The sequence below is a fragment of the Aspergillus campestris genome (assembly GCF_002847485.1).
Source record: "Aspergillus campestris IBT 28561 chromosome Unknown P168scaffold_7, whole genome shotgun sequence".
Lineage (NCBI taxonomy): Eukaryota > Fungi > Ascomycota > Eurotiomycetes > Eurotiales > Aspergillaceae > Aspergillus > Aspergillus campestris.
In genome coordinates this window covers 631,339-645,358 of record NW_020194342.1, presented here as the reverse complement: position 1 = coordinate 645,358, position 14,020 = coordinate 631,339, and the positions used below count along the sequence as shown (strand labels likewise).

Genomic DNA, 14,020 nt, shown 5'->3' with positions numbered 1-14,020 from the left:
AAATTTGTAACCTATTGGATTGGCAATTCAATCCCGTATTAATATGTGTTCCTAAAGTGCCCACTCAATCGACGATCATGCGGAATGATTCAGGGTCTTTTACTCGTCCGAGGACTCCTTTCTTTAGGATTCCTCATCGCCCACTCCCTCGTCGCTGCTATCATCCGCGTCCTCCCCGGTCAGATCTCTCGGCTTCTTCCATCCCATCATGAGGTCGTTCGCGAGCACGGTGTAGATAGAGCAGTAGGATGAGAAGACTTCATCGAAGAAATGAAACCCACAGTTCAACTCCCACACCGTTGTTATCACCTTCATACCGGGGTAGCAGTGTTCAAGTAAGTGCTCTTCGACGAAGAACTCAAATTCTTCTTCGGGGGCACTATGTTGTTCCCACTCAAGTCTCTCTTCGGGCCCGAGGTCATATTTCGGTTTGCCTGGGTCTCGGTAGGCTTTTCCATAAATCTTACCGACGGGGTACAGGTCGGGAGCGTGCTCCTTGTAGAACTCCCGTACTCGGGCACTAGGCGGATGAACCCTTGTGACTTCGAATCCGTGAATATCTTCCAAGCATACTGCCTCCAACCTCTCGACATAAGCTAGTTCATCGTAGCGCTTGACCTGCATGTAGGATGCAGCTCCGGCTAGCGCAACCTTCACGACTTTGCTAGCCACTTCAATGGTCATGAAGACCGATTCGCCCTTCTTGTTTTCCCACTGATTGTCCTCAACGTAGTTATCGTAGAAGAACCCACCAAAGAGCGTCGAAGCCGCGATGTTGAAATGTCCAGGTCCTTGAGCCGTGAACTGTGCATTTTTCCAGATCTCTTTGGCCGCGACATCGCATGATCCCCTGGCATCGTCAATGTTCTGTTTGCGTTCCGGACAAACATCGTGATAAAGCAGGTAAGACAAGAAGTTGCGGATTGTATCCGTGGCTAACTTGACTTCGGCTTCAGATTCGGGGTTGAAGAAGAACGGAAAGACCGAGGTCCTGTTAGCAGTCAGTCACGTTAATGATCAGTACTTTGGCATTATGCTGTCGTACAAGAACCCTTTGACCACTGCATTGAAGTCAATCTCAAGGCGCGAATGATCATGATCGATAGTGGATTGACCCCGAGCAACAAGGATGTCTTCGGCGTCCATGTCCTCCATGTCACGGTCTTCCACTCCTTGAAACATCTTCTGGGCGGTGTTCACCCCTCCGTATGCCAAGTACTTCATGAACACCGCATGTCTCTCGTTCAGCAAGCGACGGCTTTTCTGATAGCGTAAGATGGCATCCTCAATTCGGCTGTAACGATGTTAGAACTGCAGAGATGTGTACAGGTCGGCATGAGACTGACTGAACAATGGGCCGAGAGCTATATATGAGCACGTTAGTCCCAACTCATGACGCAGGTTCTCTTGACTCACACATCATAAAGCTCCTTTTCTTTCTCATATTCTTCCGGGGTGATAGGAGCATCCACATAGTATTCCTCGAACCCAGTCGGCTTGTTCTGCAGACATTTAGGATGATAGGTTATGGGAAGTCAGGTATTGGATTGAGAAAACGTACCAACCCACGCTTGCTCTTGGGCTTCTTCTTCTTCTTTTTTTTCTTCTTTTTCTCTGATTCGACCCATTCAACTTCGGCTAGTTTGTCTCCATTTTCTCCAGTGGCAGTCAATGGGTTTTGATCAGCAGGGATACTCGCTTTCGCTTCAGTTGACACGACTGCGCAAGACATCATCTGTAGGACTACCGCAAGAGTATCAATGTGATAGAAGCAATTCCCAGATAGTTCAGAAGTTCAAGACAAGGAGCCTAGTCAGAAATGATAGCTGAAGAGAAACAGTCAACTTAAATGGGTGATGGAGAAGTACTCGTCAGGATGTGCCGGCAACCTTAATATACAGGCCGGCAGGCACAAGGAGTCATTCACTGGGAAGCAGTTGCTGTCAACAGTCAACAATCAACAATCAAAGCATCACTCTCTCCATGGATGAAACAATGCGGCTTCTAGACACAATGACGTTTCTTGATTACTCTTACTTTTGCTTCACTCTCTTTCTGCTTTCACTTTCTTTTAACCTACCTAATACTATTTGTTATTCTACAAACACAGGGTTTCCTGGTTACTTCTGAATCCAATTCTGATTATGAGAACCCCAATAAGGCAGTAATAGGAAGCTGCGACTGACTACAATAGTCATGGAGTCATTGAATCAGTTACTTGTCATGGTAAGAAATCTTAAATGGACTTTTATACTTTTCTTGTATATTACGCATAATGCAAATACCTGGTGTAGCGTGATATATAAGTATGGAATAATCAACAAACACACATGTCTTTAACGTCATGGAAATTATCATATCATAAACTTAATATATAGTATAATATATATCAACACTCCCTTTCTAGAAAGTATATCATTGACAATTTAGTAGGGGGGTAAATAGAAGTGCTGATTGTTATCAGACAATGTGGGGTTATTTATCATTATTGACCACTTCTGGAACCAGCTTTGTCGCAACGCCGCCTCGTCTGCCACTGTTTCACTCTTCCCCCTTCTCTCAATATAAACAGTTGAGACATCATCATCCTTTGAGGGGTTTATACATTTACGCTTCTGCACATACATTTTAGCTCTTTGTTTTCTCTCATTCGACTTCTGTCCATCTTGAGTGGCTTCGTTTTCGTTTTCATCCTGTCCCCTTATCCTAAAAGTCTAGACGCCTGGCCTACCGGAATGCTATTTTGAAGCAAATCACCTTTTCTCTATTACCGATTTTATTTTATTCTTATCGAGACTTATACAAGCAAAATGCCCTCCCCATCGAACTCTAATGGCTCGAAAGCTCCAAAGCTAGATGGCGATAGCTTTGTCGCGTTTGACCATGCCGCTGCTGGACAGTAAGTGCTTCTCTGCTACATGAGGTGGATGGACCACGACTTGTCGGATCAGCCTGACAACTTGCTCAATCCTGGAATCGCTTAATACTGACTCGTCTCCCTTTATAGTGAAGGTGTCCGCTGCACCGAGTCCGGCTCCTTTATCGCAAAGCCTTGCACCGCCCAGGAAGTTGCCTTTTACGAGACCAGCGCCCTTCACCCCGACTTCAAGGCATTTATGCCCACCTACATCGGAACGCTGAGTTCCGGGGATCAGCAGCAACCGATTGCGCTTGCGGCCCAGCAAAGCGGCGCCATCGTTCTTCCGAGCTCGGATTACTCGTCGGCCTCCAATACCCCGCCGCCTGCTGGAGGAACCCCAGCTAACGAGGCGACCGGATCCGATTCCACTGCGACCAAACAAGAAGAATGGGTGCCTTCGGGTGGCAAGAAACTTGATACAGGATTGTCGATCGTGCTGGAAAATGTCGCGTCCGGGTTCAAGCGACCCAACGTTATCGATGTGAAGCTGGGTGCGCGACTGTGGGCGGAGGATGCGCCTCTGTCCAAACGGGAAAAGCTAGACGCCGTGTCCAAGGAAACAACGAGTGGCAGTTTAGGATTCCGGATAGCAGGGATGAAGGTGTGGACTGGCGAGAACGGAGAAAATGACGAGGGCGCCAAGACCGACCCCTACGCCACCAAATACGAAGGCAAGGAAGGCAAGAAGGGGGAAGTGGTCGAGAAGGATGGCTTCCGGCGCTACGACAAGTGGTATGGGCGGTCTCTCAATGACAGCAATGTCAAGGAAGGCTTTGCGACCTTCCTTGCGGGGGCAAAGGCTGGATCAACCGATCGCTCCAAGCTGCTCGCAGCGAGACTGGCGGAAGATCTAAAGCGCTTGCAAAGAGCCATTGAGTCTGAGGAAAGCCGGATGTACTCTGCCAGCATTCTGGTAGTCTACGAAGGGGATCCAGCGGCCATGGAACATGCGCTCGTGGAGGAGGCCAAGCCAAAGGAGGCCTCCGAAGATGAGTCCGAGGGAGAGGACGAGGACTTTGAACTGGAACTGCAACAAGATGGGTCTTTCCAAGTGGTGGACCTTCCGGGTGGCCAACCCGGTGCTCCTCAGCAGGCAGTAAATATCACTATTGACCCTGAGACAGCCCAGATGGGCCAAATGGGCGAGCTAGAGGAGGATGAGGAGGAATTCCCCAAGGTCCACGATCTTCGATTGATCGACTTTGCCCATGCCGACTGGACCCCTGGTCAAGGGCCCGATGAGAACGTTCTCATGGGCGTCCGGAACCTGGCGAAAATCTTCGAGACATTCGCTTCGGAGTAATGGCGACGTTGTATAGTGGGCATCTACTTGATCAAGTCGCTGGCGACTTGAGCAACCCAGACCCGTGCATCTGCTCTTGATATTCCGCACGATCATCAAGTGCGCGGCATTCTAATGCATTTGGATAAACATAAGTAGCGTATATACACTAGAACAATAAAATTTACATATATCAAGTCTGAGATAGTACTTTCTATCACAATTCACCAAAATCTAGGTGTATTTTCAGCGATAACTAGAAGCGGGTGGAGAACCGCTTACTAATCGCAACACCGCGGAATCAAACTGGAACCCATATCGGCATCAGAATCGCAATTGCAGGCACCTCCACTACCAGCACCCAACAAGATGTTTCCCACTCGCGCATTGCTATCGCGCTCCGTCTGGAAGGGTAAGTCCTTACCACCTAACTATTACACTAAGGAAAAGCAACCGCTGACAGTTACGACCAACAGGCCCGAATATCGTCCCGTACGTGCAGCCCACCCGACCCATCTTGAAATTCTTCTCCAGTCCCCCGGCCAAAAGAACCCATACGCTCAGTTCCAGAACTGCCAATTTCAGGGCTTTATTTTCGGCAATGTGAATGCTAATTTGGACAACCTATAAATACAGTCTCCCCCTTCCGCGCAAACTGCCCCCTCCGCCGGGAACTCCGCCGATCAAGACGCAGAAGCGCGGCGCGACCATCCTGCCTAACTTCGTGGGCCTGCGGTTCTCGGTGCACAACGGGAAGAATTATCAGGATGTTATAATCACGGAGGAGATGGTGGGGAGGAAATTGGGTGAATATGTGCCGTATGTTCCCCTCTCTCTTCATTACCTCCCTTCCAGTATGAGAAAGACTTGGTCGACGCTGTTGGTTTTGAGAGCGTGTCGTCTTCCTCTTGGGCATGGATGAAATGAGTATGAACGGATAGCTAACTCGCCATTTTGGCACTGTTATAGTACCCGCAAGCGTTTCACCTACAAGCAGTCCAAGAACAAATAGACTCATTCCTATTTGTACTGGGTGTCTTGCTCGCTATTGCATTCCTCTGTTTGTGCTGTCGGTGGAGTTCTTTTCTTTTATATTTTCCCCATATCTGTCTTCGACGGATACGTGAGGTCCACCCTGTATCCTGATTCTGGGTCAGGACTGTGGCAGCAAACCTGGCCATCGGCTTGGACTTGCATGGTCTTGTTTTACTGGCGTTTTCATCCTATTTCCTTTTTTGCCTGATGTAAATCTATACAGTGTGTTGCATGTAAATTAGCTGTCAAATGTGGAATGTAGTATTGTCATCCATTGGATTGGTCAACCTATCTGGATTGAAAACATTGATAGGCAGGTAGGTATCGAATTGTCAATTTCTATTCGCCTTGCCTTGCCTTGCTTTTGTGGACAGCAGCAGCAGCAGAAAAGCACTCGACTTCCTTCCGTAACGCCTATGTAAAAACCACACTGCAGTCTTGCAGTCTCGAAGGACCATAGAATATCGTTCTTAGACCGCAATTTACGCCAGTGAGAAAACCCTTGCCAAACCCGCACCCACACCGATCAATCAATCAATCAATCAATCATCCCGCAGCGTAAAATATATCCTCCAGGACGGGGTATCTCCATCTTCATCTCCGCTATCCGCCGAGAGAGAAGAACAAAATGTAAAAAGGAAGAAAGAAAGCAATAAAAAGGACGAACCACTCAATATGGTGATAGCAATCCTCTACCGATAGAACTCGCCTCTCTTCACACTGACACCGTACTCGGAAACTGCCATCCCCAGATCTTCCATCGTGAGCACCGTCCGCCCCTGTCCAGACCCGCCCGACCCGCCGCCACCGAAACCAGGGCGCTGGATACCGAGATGCGCGCCCGCCTTGCCCTTGGCGTCTGCCCCCGAGGGTCCTGCGGCGGCACCTGCGGCGGCGCCCGCTGCGCCCGCGGGCATGCCGAGTCCCGAGGCGGCGTTCAGACTCCCCATGGGGTTGCTCGCGGATGAGCTGTTCGACGCGCGGATGCGCGCGTACTGGTATGAGTCGGCGGCGATGTCGGCGACGAATTTCTGGGTCGCGAGGGCGAGGAGTCGGGCGAGGTGTGGGGGGGTTTGGTTGGGGCCGTTTCCTGGTGGTGGGAGGCCGGCGAGGGTCAGGTAGTGTGCTGTTACGGCGTCGGGGATCTGATGCGCGTTAGATGGATGGACTTGGTGGTGCAGGGGTGCGGGGATCAGGCAGAAGAAAGAACGGAGAAAATGGAAAGAACACGAAAGGAAGAGATTAGTAGACGTACGATCGGCGCATATTCATCCATCTTCCCCAAGAATTCACGGAGACTGGTCTCTTTCTTCGACGGCGCAGCTGCGGCCGCTAGCGCATCAGCGGAGGCGGCCTCTTGGGCAGGATTTAAGGGACCAGCGTCATCGCCATTTTCATTGTTCGCCATCTTTTTCGCGGGATCCATATCGATGTCCTGCTCGATCGTGGGATCTATGGAACTATCTTGGGTATCGGGCTCCTCTTGCTTGGGCACGACAGGGGTCTCGGAAGAGGAAGCGGGCGGTGCTGCCGTTGGTTCTCCTGTTGGCGCGGAGGACGAGGAAGGTGGCTGCGGGTCTTGTGATGCAGGTGGAGGTTGGGAGGAGGGCGGGATGGAAGGCAGTTGTGATGACGATTGGTTGGACATGTTGTGTAGCAAGGTTGCGGTCGTGCCTTGAGCTACTATAATTTTCTTTCATTCAGAGGCCAGGGCGGCCCGAGACACAAAACCAATTCTGGTAGGAAGTGAATAAGTGGTTAGAATTCACTGCTGAGCAATAGATCAATTGGAATATGTGAATATGTTAATAGGGGGGAGGTTAACGAATATAAGAATAAGAGAGTGAGCTGAAGAGAGTTGAGTGACTGACTGGGTGGCTGAAGTGACGATCCAGGCGGAGAACTAAAACTGCCCGCGTTCGGCCCGAATACTTTGATCTGAACAACTCGATCAATTAATAAGTTGATAGATCGGGGTATCTATCTAGTTGTGAGGTTCAGAGAACAATCAAGAAGTACATTTTCTAATATTATAATTTGTGGTTGGAATTTGGTCAGTTCAAGTCGTTACACTTGTCTAACCATAGGTAAATTCACCAGTTGATCGTAGTTTTACTACCCAGGCCACATAACTGATCGCTATCCAAGATCTATATTACATTGACAAAATCATTCAAGCGAGATTTGTCTATCTAATTTATCCGTTACATGGTACGAGTTAGATTCGAGAGAAATGAGGTAGGAGGAGAGAGCAATAGGACTGAAGTGATACATAGGCGCTACTATATAATCATAGTCTCCAGCTTGGTAACGCTTGCTACGGGATCATCAAGGCTCTTCTTGTGGGTTTATATATTTGCTAGATAGTTCTCTCTAGTCTATAACTGCAAAACCCATCTTACTTGCAAGATCAATAAGTTGGCGTCCATGCATGAAGACAGGGAGTATCAGGGTCAGGGACACGATATATACTGCACCACGAGATCATGATAAGGCGCTTGAGCACTACTACCGTTAAGGAACATCTCTATAACTCCCATATGTTGTAGACTTTTTTTCTATCTCAGGCACATACAAGTCTAGGCCTGATGCTCGAATCGAGACCGCCAAGAATCCAGCATCGCAGGCATTGCAACCCTAACTCGGTATCCAACTTGAACTCCAGTCTTGATTACTTGTCATCCATCTGTCTTCTCCCAATATCACCCTATGCAGTAATCGAGTGTCATTCTTGTAAAGGTCTGTCGTCTAGATGCTCTCTTTTTATTTGTCTCGTTTGATCTAATAGGGTTGCTTTGGTAGAATGCTACTACCACTGTCATCAGTCTACACGTCATAGATGAGCGGGATCGGTTTCCCGCGAGTTACCATAGACTGACAACCAACCAAGACAAATCAATCACAATTATTTCGTTTTATTTCGCACTGCTCCGTCAAATTTTACATGCCATAGGCTAGGACGAATCAAACCAATATCTTCAATCTACGAAGAGGTTTCTCATAGAAAGGGCTAACAACTCATAGTCCTTCTCCCATAGCGTGAAGCCCTAATCCGATTAAACAAACCACCAACACACGTAGCAGGGCATAAATTCCCATAGTATGGATCCTCAGGGGCCTGATGTTGCATATCGTGAGCCCTTGCCGAAGCAACCGCCATCAAGCCCATGGATTACCTCGACCAGTTCCTGTTGAGTGGGGGGGGAAGAGAGATTGATGTCGTCACGGCTTTCTAGTAATAGGGTTAGATGTTGCAAAAGTCTACTGCGGTGCCTGACTTCCCCTCGACCCTTTTCCGAACCATGGTATAAGCTTCATTGCAAAAGTCCCGCTTGGGTTCCTGTCCTCTTAAAGCTTGGGACTGCCGGGACTTGCTTTAAGTTGTTGTCGTTCGTGCGTGATAGTCTGGCTCTTGTGATTATTTGCCCTCAGGTTGGACGTTATTATGTCAATAGCAGCATTGCGATCTATCGAATATTAGCTTTCTTATAATCTCACGAGCCATCCACTGCAATGCCTGCGCTGAGTTATTCCCATGCGGTCGCCATATTGGCGGCATCGCATGCGGCCCTGGTCTCCGCTCAATCGCTTCGTGAGCAAACATGGGGCGTCTTTGCCTACACTGTTCACGGCGACAGCGTGCCGCAAGCCCTGCCTCGTCCTCAGATGCTGACCCCATACGGGGCCAACGAGCTGTACGCGGCAGGGACTGCGTTCCGTGATCGATACGTTGCCCTCCATGGAAGCGGTGGTCGTCCCAGCACGCGAATTGAGGGTATATCGCCTTACCTCCTCAAGAGCGAAGACATCGACGTCGTCACCACCGATGACCAACCGGCCATTGCGTCCGCCCAAGCATTCATGCAGGGCCTCTACCCGCCTCTCAACGCTTCGTTCCCCGGGAAATACTCCGATCCTACTTTCGACCTGGCGAACGGCTCCGCGATGACCTTCCCGTTGGACGGATACCAGTACCCTCGCATTACCACGGTTAACTCGATGGACCCGCGGTCGATCACGGTGGACGGTCAGGCCGCTTGCCCGATGCACCAGGCTGCCAACTCCGAGTACCTTTCCAGCCCGGACACCCATGAACTCATACAAGAATCCGCCGCATTCTACGACACGCTTTGGACCTCTGCACTGTCCGGCGCATTCGAGGAATCCTCCGCTAGCTACGTGAACGCGCGCGAGATTTCAGAATTCCTGGACTATCAACTAGCGCATAATAAGACTCTGCTGCACCACATAGGCGCCGACAGCATTGGCCATGCGCGGGCCTTCGCAGACCGTTACGTCCATGACACCAACGGCAACATCTCCACCTCGAGCGCCATCGGCACCGCGAAAGTCCGCAGCATCGCAGGCCGCACTCTGGCGTCCCGGATCTTAGCCACCTTCGACACGAATGTCCATTTCCGCGGCACGGACGGCATCATGCATCTCGTCTTTGGCGGGTATGAGCCCGTTGTCGCCCTCACGTCGCTCCTGCAGCTTGTGTCGCCGCAGCATGGGAATTTCCAGTCCCGCCCTGTCCGTGGCGCGTCGATTGTATTCGAGCTTTACAGTCTGGAGGGTAACGACTATCCCACGTATCCGAAGCCCTCGGATCTTTTTGTTCGGTTCTATTTGCGGAACGGCACCGACGCGGAGTTCCAGTCTTACCCTCTCTTTGGGAACGGTCCCAGCAACGAGGCAATTCCCTATAGCGAGTTCCGGGAGGAGATGAGCGCGTTCTCGCTGGGCTCGACGAGGGAGTGGTGTCTGCAGTGCAATTCAGACGCTGTCTTTTGCTCTTCTGGGTCCCGTCAAGGTGGGAGTGGCTCGGAGCGTTGTGGGGGTTTACAGCCTGCTGTTGCTGGCGTGGTTGGCGGGGTCATCACCATTGTTGCCCTCGGCGTGTTCTTGATCATTGGATTCCTGATCCAAGGGTTCCGCAAGAATCGCATCCACAATCCGAACCTGGGAGGCTTCAAGGGCAACAGCAAGATGGCTAGTGATTCGGATATTGTCTTCAATTCCTCGGAGTTGGATAATGTGAAGACGGATGACCCTCAGCAGCTGGCTAGTAATAATCCCTACCATGTCAATGGTGCTACGATTGTCCACGGTCATGAACGTGTGGGAAGCTGGGAGATGGGGCAGCCGAGGACTGGTGATGCTCCGAGTCGTACTGAGGATCAAGCGCCGCGGGTATCCCCGTTTGATGATGAGTTTAGGGAGGAGTGGCAGAACCACACTGTGTCGAAGCCGGTTGTTGCTCGGGAGAGCGTTTGATGGGAATGGCTTCTTTTTATTCACCATTAGTTAACTTATATTTATATAGTCTTAATCAACAGCCCTATCCCTTACACTTTCATGTCCCATGCCAAACAGATTAAGGTAACCAGTGAAAGAACCAAAGCTACTGTTTACTCAATGCTGTCAAAGTGTCTTTGGTTCCTTCAAATATTCAGTAATAATACGCTCGACTAGTTCTTCGTTGTGCACCTTCCCAAGCTGGGCGTGACGCGGGCTGATCCACGACAAGACAATATGCCTTATGGAAGGAAGTGTCAAATCTACGTGCGTGGCTTCCTTGATCTCCTACGCATTTTCCTGCCTTTGAATTCACGTACATTTCACTCCAATTCCTGCTTCATTCCTCCTAACTATCAATACACATTTCCCTGTTTTACTCTCTCGGGCGCAAACATGGCCAAATACGATATCCAGACGTTGATGCGCATGAAACAAAACGCTCACATAGACCCCAGCCGATTCAGTGACCAGGCACGAGGAAGTATGCATTCCTCCTGTAGATAGAGTAGTACGTGTCGTTGTGCTGACTGGGAACGCTCGATGATATCAGACAATCTACTGCGAGAGCACGATGCCGGTGTCTTATCTGAACAGTCTATCAACAAACCAAGGGTCATCTCGAATACCTCGAGGAGAAGCGAGGGGGTCGCCTCAAGCATTGGCTCTCGCTCCTATGGTCCTCCTCGTCGGGCTAACAAGTCCTCTCAGAGAGATCTTGAGCACGCCGACGCTGGCTTTGTGCGGTTCCTGAAGACGCACACTTCCCCCAGGCATCAGCGTGTTACTGCCGGTGGACGCATCGTCCCGATGGCATCGGAGGTGCCGCCTCCGAAGATGAACCTCCCAGCTGTGGAACAGGGTGCAAAGTTGGGTGGTTCGAGGTCTTGGAGGGCTCCTGCTAAGCGTGGCGGTAAAAATAGACCGGAGCTCAAACCAACACAGTCCATGGGGGCGGAGCCTACTGATAGTGGGAGTTCCCCGGAACCTCGTCCTGCTGGAACCATGTCAGAGCAGAACAGAGTGTCCTTCGTGGATGGAGATCATGATCGACAGGGCTCGACTTATGGTTTTGCTCCAAGCATCTCGTCCGCATTTAGCCCAGGAGCAGTGTGGCAGCCCAGTCTTCCTTCGCCGTTGGTCAATGTGCCGGTTGAGCAGCTTTATGCACCGTCCCAGATGCCTACGCTCCCGATTTACCCCATGTACACTGTTGATCCGGGAAAAATCGCTTGGGTGCCGACTGTGTATCAGACTGGCAATGCACAGGGGTTTCCGGTGGGCTCTCTACCGAGGCCTCCCCAGCATGGCTCCCCCATATCCATGCTTCCGGATAACCAAGCATGGAACAATGTCAATAGTGTGCCGCCCCCGGGTTTTAGCCAATGTGTGCCAGGTTACGACTCACCGTATCCCACTATCAACCCTCAATGGCAGCAGCTTGCTCATGATCCGACATTGTCACAGAGCCATCTGCCTCATATTCCAGGACCTCCGCCAAGCCATAACTCCTTGGACCACGCCGACAAGGCGTATGACAATCTCTCTGCCGAGCTCTCTCGCATTGATAGGTATATGGCTTTGCATACTTGGGACATCTCATCCGACAAGAAGGCGTCAATGGTTGAGCAACGGAGGAAGCTGGTCCGTGAGCTGGATGCAGTGCGAATGTATAAAGAACATTTGGAGTTGATTGCGGGGAAATCAGCCTCGAAGGACTTGGGCATGCAACAAAATGCGGCAGCCGGCCTCTCCACTCCGGAACTCCATACACCGATGCATTCTGACGGTCATCAGCGTGCCCCGGGGTCAATGCTATCCGGGCCTGCTTCCCTTGACACGAGTCGGCCATCACTTAGGCCATCACTTGCAAACCAGTTCCCGTCGCTCGGCCCAGCGAGTGGACGTCACGGGAAGTTGTCCGCGTCTAAGTCTGTGCGGTCTCCCTATATTTACCGTCACGGCGCTGGGCCGGAAGACACTCCTAGCCGGCTAGCTCTTCGGAAGTTTGAATCTTCATCTGGTGGTCTAGATGATGGAGAAACCTCGGGTACTCTCGCTCGAGCGGGTCACTCTCACAACCCTAAGGTAACCACAGGGACAACGGGAGACGGCGATCGATGGGTTGTTTCTACAAACCCGCTGGAAAGAAAGCTTCGACGACTCTACCATAAGATTCAAATGGCAACTCGGCGTGGGGAGCCGAGCAAAGAGCTGCTCAAACAGCTCTCGGATGTTACTGGACAGCTTCTGAAAGAGGGGAGTGAGGAGAGCAACCCTGAATCTCAAAAATCAGCGTCCGATCAACAACTCGTGACTCGTTTCGGTACACAGTCGGATGTGACCCCGGGAAAAAGCGACCCTATCGAGTCGTCGTCCCCCGTGGAGCATAGCCCGAAAAAGCCTTGGAAATCTGAAGCCCATACTCGGGATCTTGGGGTAGGCGCTCAGCAGCCGACTCCCTTTTGGGTCGATACAAGTGATTCCAAGACTTTATCTTCTGGGTCAACGACTGATTCTTGGGCCTCTGTTGGGGAGTCTGAGTGAGTTTTCTGTTTCTTTCTTTCATGATTATTTTTAGGGCTAGGCGGCTAATCTCGACAGTAAACACTTGTTTACGGGGTCAAGTTGTAAGAAGGGAAACGACAAAGGTTCGCAAGATTTGTACAAAAGGTGGGTCTGACTGTGTCACTCTATCCTTTGTCCGTCATATGTTTCAACAGGTACTAACACCCTGCCAGCTGCTCCAGCTCGTCTGCAGAGAAAAGAATAGCAAGTGTTGGCCCTACTCGGGGTGGAATATCCAACCTCGACGGCGAAGCCAGCACGTCGAATCCGAAACGAAATCATCCGCCATTGCTAACCCAGTGTCTTAGCCGCCATCGTGGCTCGATCTTGCAAAAAACAGCGGCTGTGACGGCTCCACAGAGCATCAATGCCCATGCAATGATGCCTCAGACGGATGGCCCTGCAGATAGTCCTCTCGACCGTGGTGAAATCGCTCCACGGGATGCTAACAACCGCACGGGTACCGTCTTGAATGCGGATGCGCGAGGCGGATACTTGCCCAGGGTTGGTGTCAGTCCCAGTCTGCTGGACATTCAGGAACTATTCCATCGGATTTCTCGGGACGGCAGGGAGCAAGTGACTGGTGTGGTTGCGTCGGCTCAAGAACCTCTTGAGGCTTTTATAGCCGGTGCGGTCAGATCGACTTTTCTTTGAGAATGGCAGAGGGTAGTCATCACTGGTTTTGTTTCAGATATCAAGGTATATCCATCGAGCCTTATGCTTCTCGATCCTTTACTAAACGGAAAGGGAAGACAGAAGGGGGAATACGCAGTGGTGGATGAGGAGCGGACGGTGATGGTCTGGGAAGGTGACGTGTGAAAGACGTTCATTGTTGAGATTATAGCCACCCGATTGGTATGTGTCTTATACGCCGGTGGATGCGTGTTACTCTTGCAAGAAGGGATTGTATTTTCTTT

General features: G+C 50.7%; 6 protein-coding genes across 6 annotated transcripts; 4 read left to right on the top strand and 2 right to left on the bottom strand.

The window, feature by feature from the left end:
* Nucleotides 1-123: 123 nt before the first annotated feature.
* On the bottom strand, nt 124-1,732 carry P168DRAFT_327714 (uncharacterized protein; the record flags this gene model as incomplete). The annotated part of the gene is made up of 5 exons (XM_024841271.1): nt 124-991; nt 1,046-1,294; nt 1,347-1,364; nt 1,417-1,502; nt 1,562-1,732. 5 exons carry the CDS (start codon nt 1,730-1,732, stop codon nt 124-126), a joined length of 1,392 nt encoding a protein of 463 aa, XP_024692252.1.
* An 847-nt stretch (nt 1,733-2,579) lies between these two features.
* Nucleotides 2,580-4,375, top strand: P168DRAFT_254229 (inositol polyphosphate multikinase). The gene is made up of 2 exons (XM_024834407.1): nt 2,580-2,899; nt 3,008-4,375. The coding sequence occupies exons 1-2, from the start codon at nt 2,811-2,813 to the stop codon at nt 4,221-4,223; spliced, it is 1,305 nt and encodes a 434-aa protein (XP_024692251.1). The 5' UTR covers nt 2,580-2,810; the 3' UTR covers nt 4,224-4,375.
* A 173-nt stretch (nt 4,376-4,548) lies between these two features.
* Nucleotides 4,549-5,491, top strand: P168DRAFT_290819 (mitochondrial 37S ribosomal protein uS19m). The gene is made up of 4 exons (XM_024837296.1): nt 4,549-4,614; nt 4,679-4,694; nt 4,839-5,021; nt 5,172-5,491. Exons 1-4 carry the CDS (start codon nt 4,572-4,574, stop codon nt 5,212-5,214), a joined length of 285 nt encoding a protein of 94 aa, XP_024692250.1. The 5' UTR covers nt 4,549-4,571; the 3' UTR covers nt 5,215-5,491.
* Nucleotides 5,492-5,503: 12 nt separating this feature from the next.
* P168DRAFT_305007 (putative TFIID and and SAGA complex TAF10 subunit) lies at nt 5,504-7,063 on the bottom strand. Its single transcript, XM_024838889.1, has 2 exons — nt 6,493-7,063; nt 5,504-6,382 (listed from the first exon to the last, which is right to left on the bottom strand). Exons 1-2 carry the CDS (start codon nt 6,883-6,885, stop codon nt 5,930-5,932), a joined length of 846 nt encoding a protein of 281 aa, XP_024692249.1. The 5' UTR covers nt 6,886-7,063; the 3' UTR covers nt 5,504-5,929.
* A 1,687-nt stretch (nt 7,064-8,750) lies between these two features.
* Nucleotides 8,751-10,514, top strand: P168DRAFT_297557 (uncharacterized protein; the record flags this gene model as incomplete). Its single annotated transcript, XM_024838187.1, has 1 exon — nt 8,751-10,514. One exon carries the CDS (start codon nt 8,751-8,753, stop codon nt 10,512-10,514), a length of 1,764 nt encoding a protein of 587 aa, XP_024692248.1.
* A 417-nt stretch (nt 10,515-10,931) lies between these two features.
* P168DRAFT_282377 (uncharacterized protein) lies at nt 10,932-13,757 on the top strand (the record flags this gene model as incomplete). Its single annotated transcript, XM_024835980.1, has 4 exons — nt 10,932-11,019; nt 11,089-13,078; nt 13,140-13,208; nt 13,277-13,757. The coding sequence occupies 4 exons, from the start codon at nt 10,932-10,934 to the stop codon at nt 13,755-13,757; spliced, it is 2,628 nt and encodes an 875-aa protein (XP_024692247.1).
* Nucleotides 13,758-14,020: the final 263 nt, after the last annotated feature.

Excerpts from the sequence above, each read along its gene's own strand:
- P168DRAFT_254229 (XM_024834407.1), top strand. The coding sequence starts at position 2,811 with ATGCCCTCCCCATCGAACTCTAATGGCTCGAAAGCTCCAAAGCTAGAT. Across the intron at positions 2,900-3,007 it reads GACCATGCCGCTGCTGGACA|TGAAGGTGTCCGCTGCACCG; the intron begins GTAAGTGCTTCT and ends CTCCCTTTATAG.
- P168DRAFT_305007 (XM_024838889.1), bottom strand. The coding sequence starts at position 6,885 with ATGTCCAACCAATCGTCATCACAACTGCCTTCCATCCCGCCCTCCTCC. Across the intron at positions 6,383-6,492 it reads TGGATGAATATGCGCCGATC|ATCCCCGACGCCGTAACAGC; the intron begins GTACGTCTACTA and ends AACGCGCATCAG.
- P168DRAFT_290819 (XM_024837296.1), top strand. The coding sequence starts at position 4,572 with ATGTTTCCCACTCGCGCATTGCTATCGCGCTCCGTCTGGAAGG. Across the intron at positions 5,022-5,171 it reads AAATTGGGTGAATATGTGCC|TACCCGCAAGCGTTTCACCT; the intron begins GTATGTTCCCCT and ends GCACTGTTATAG.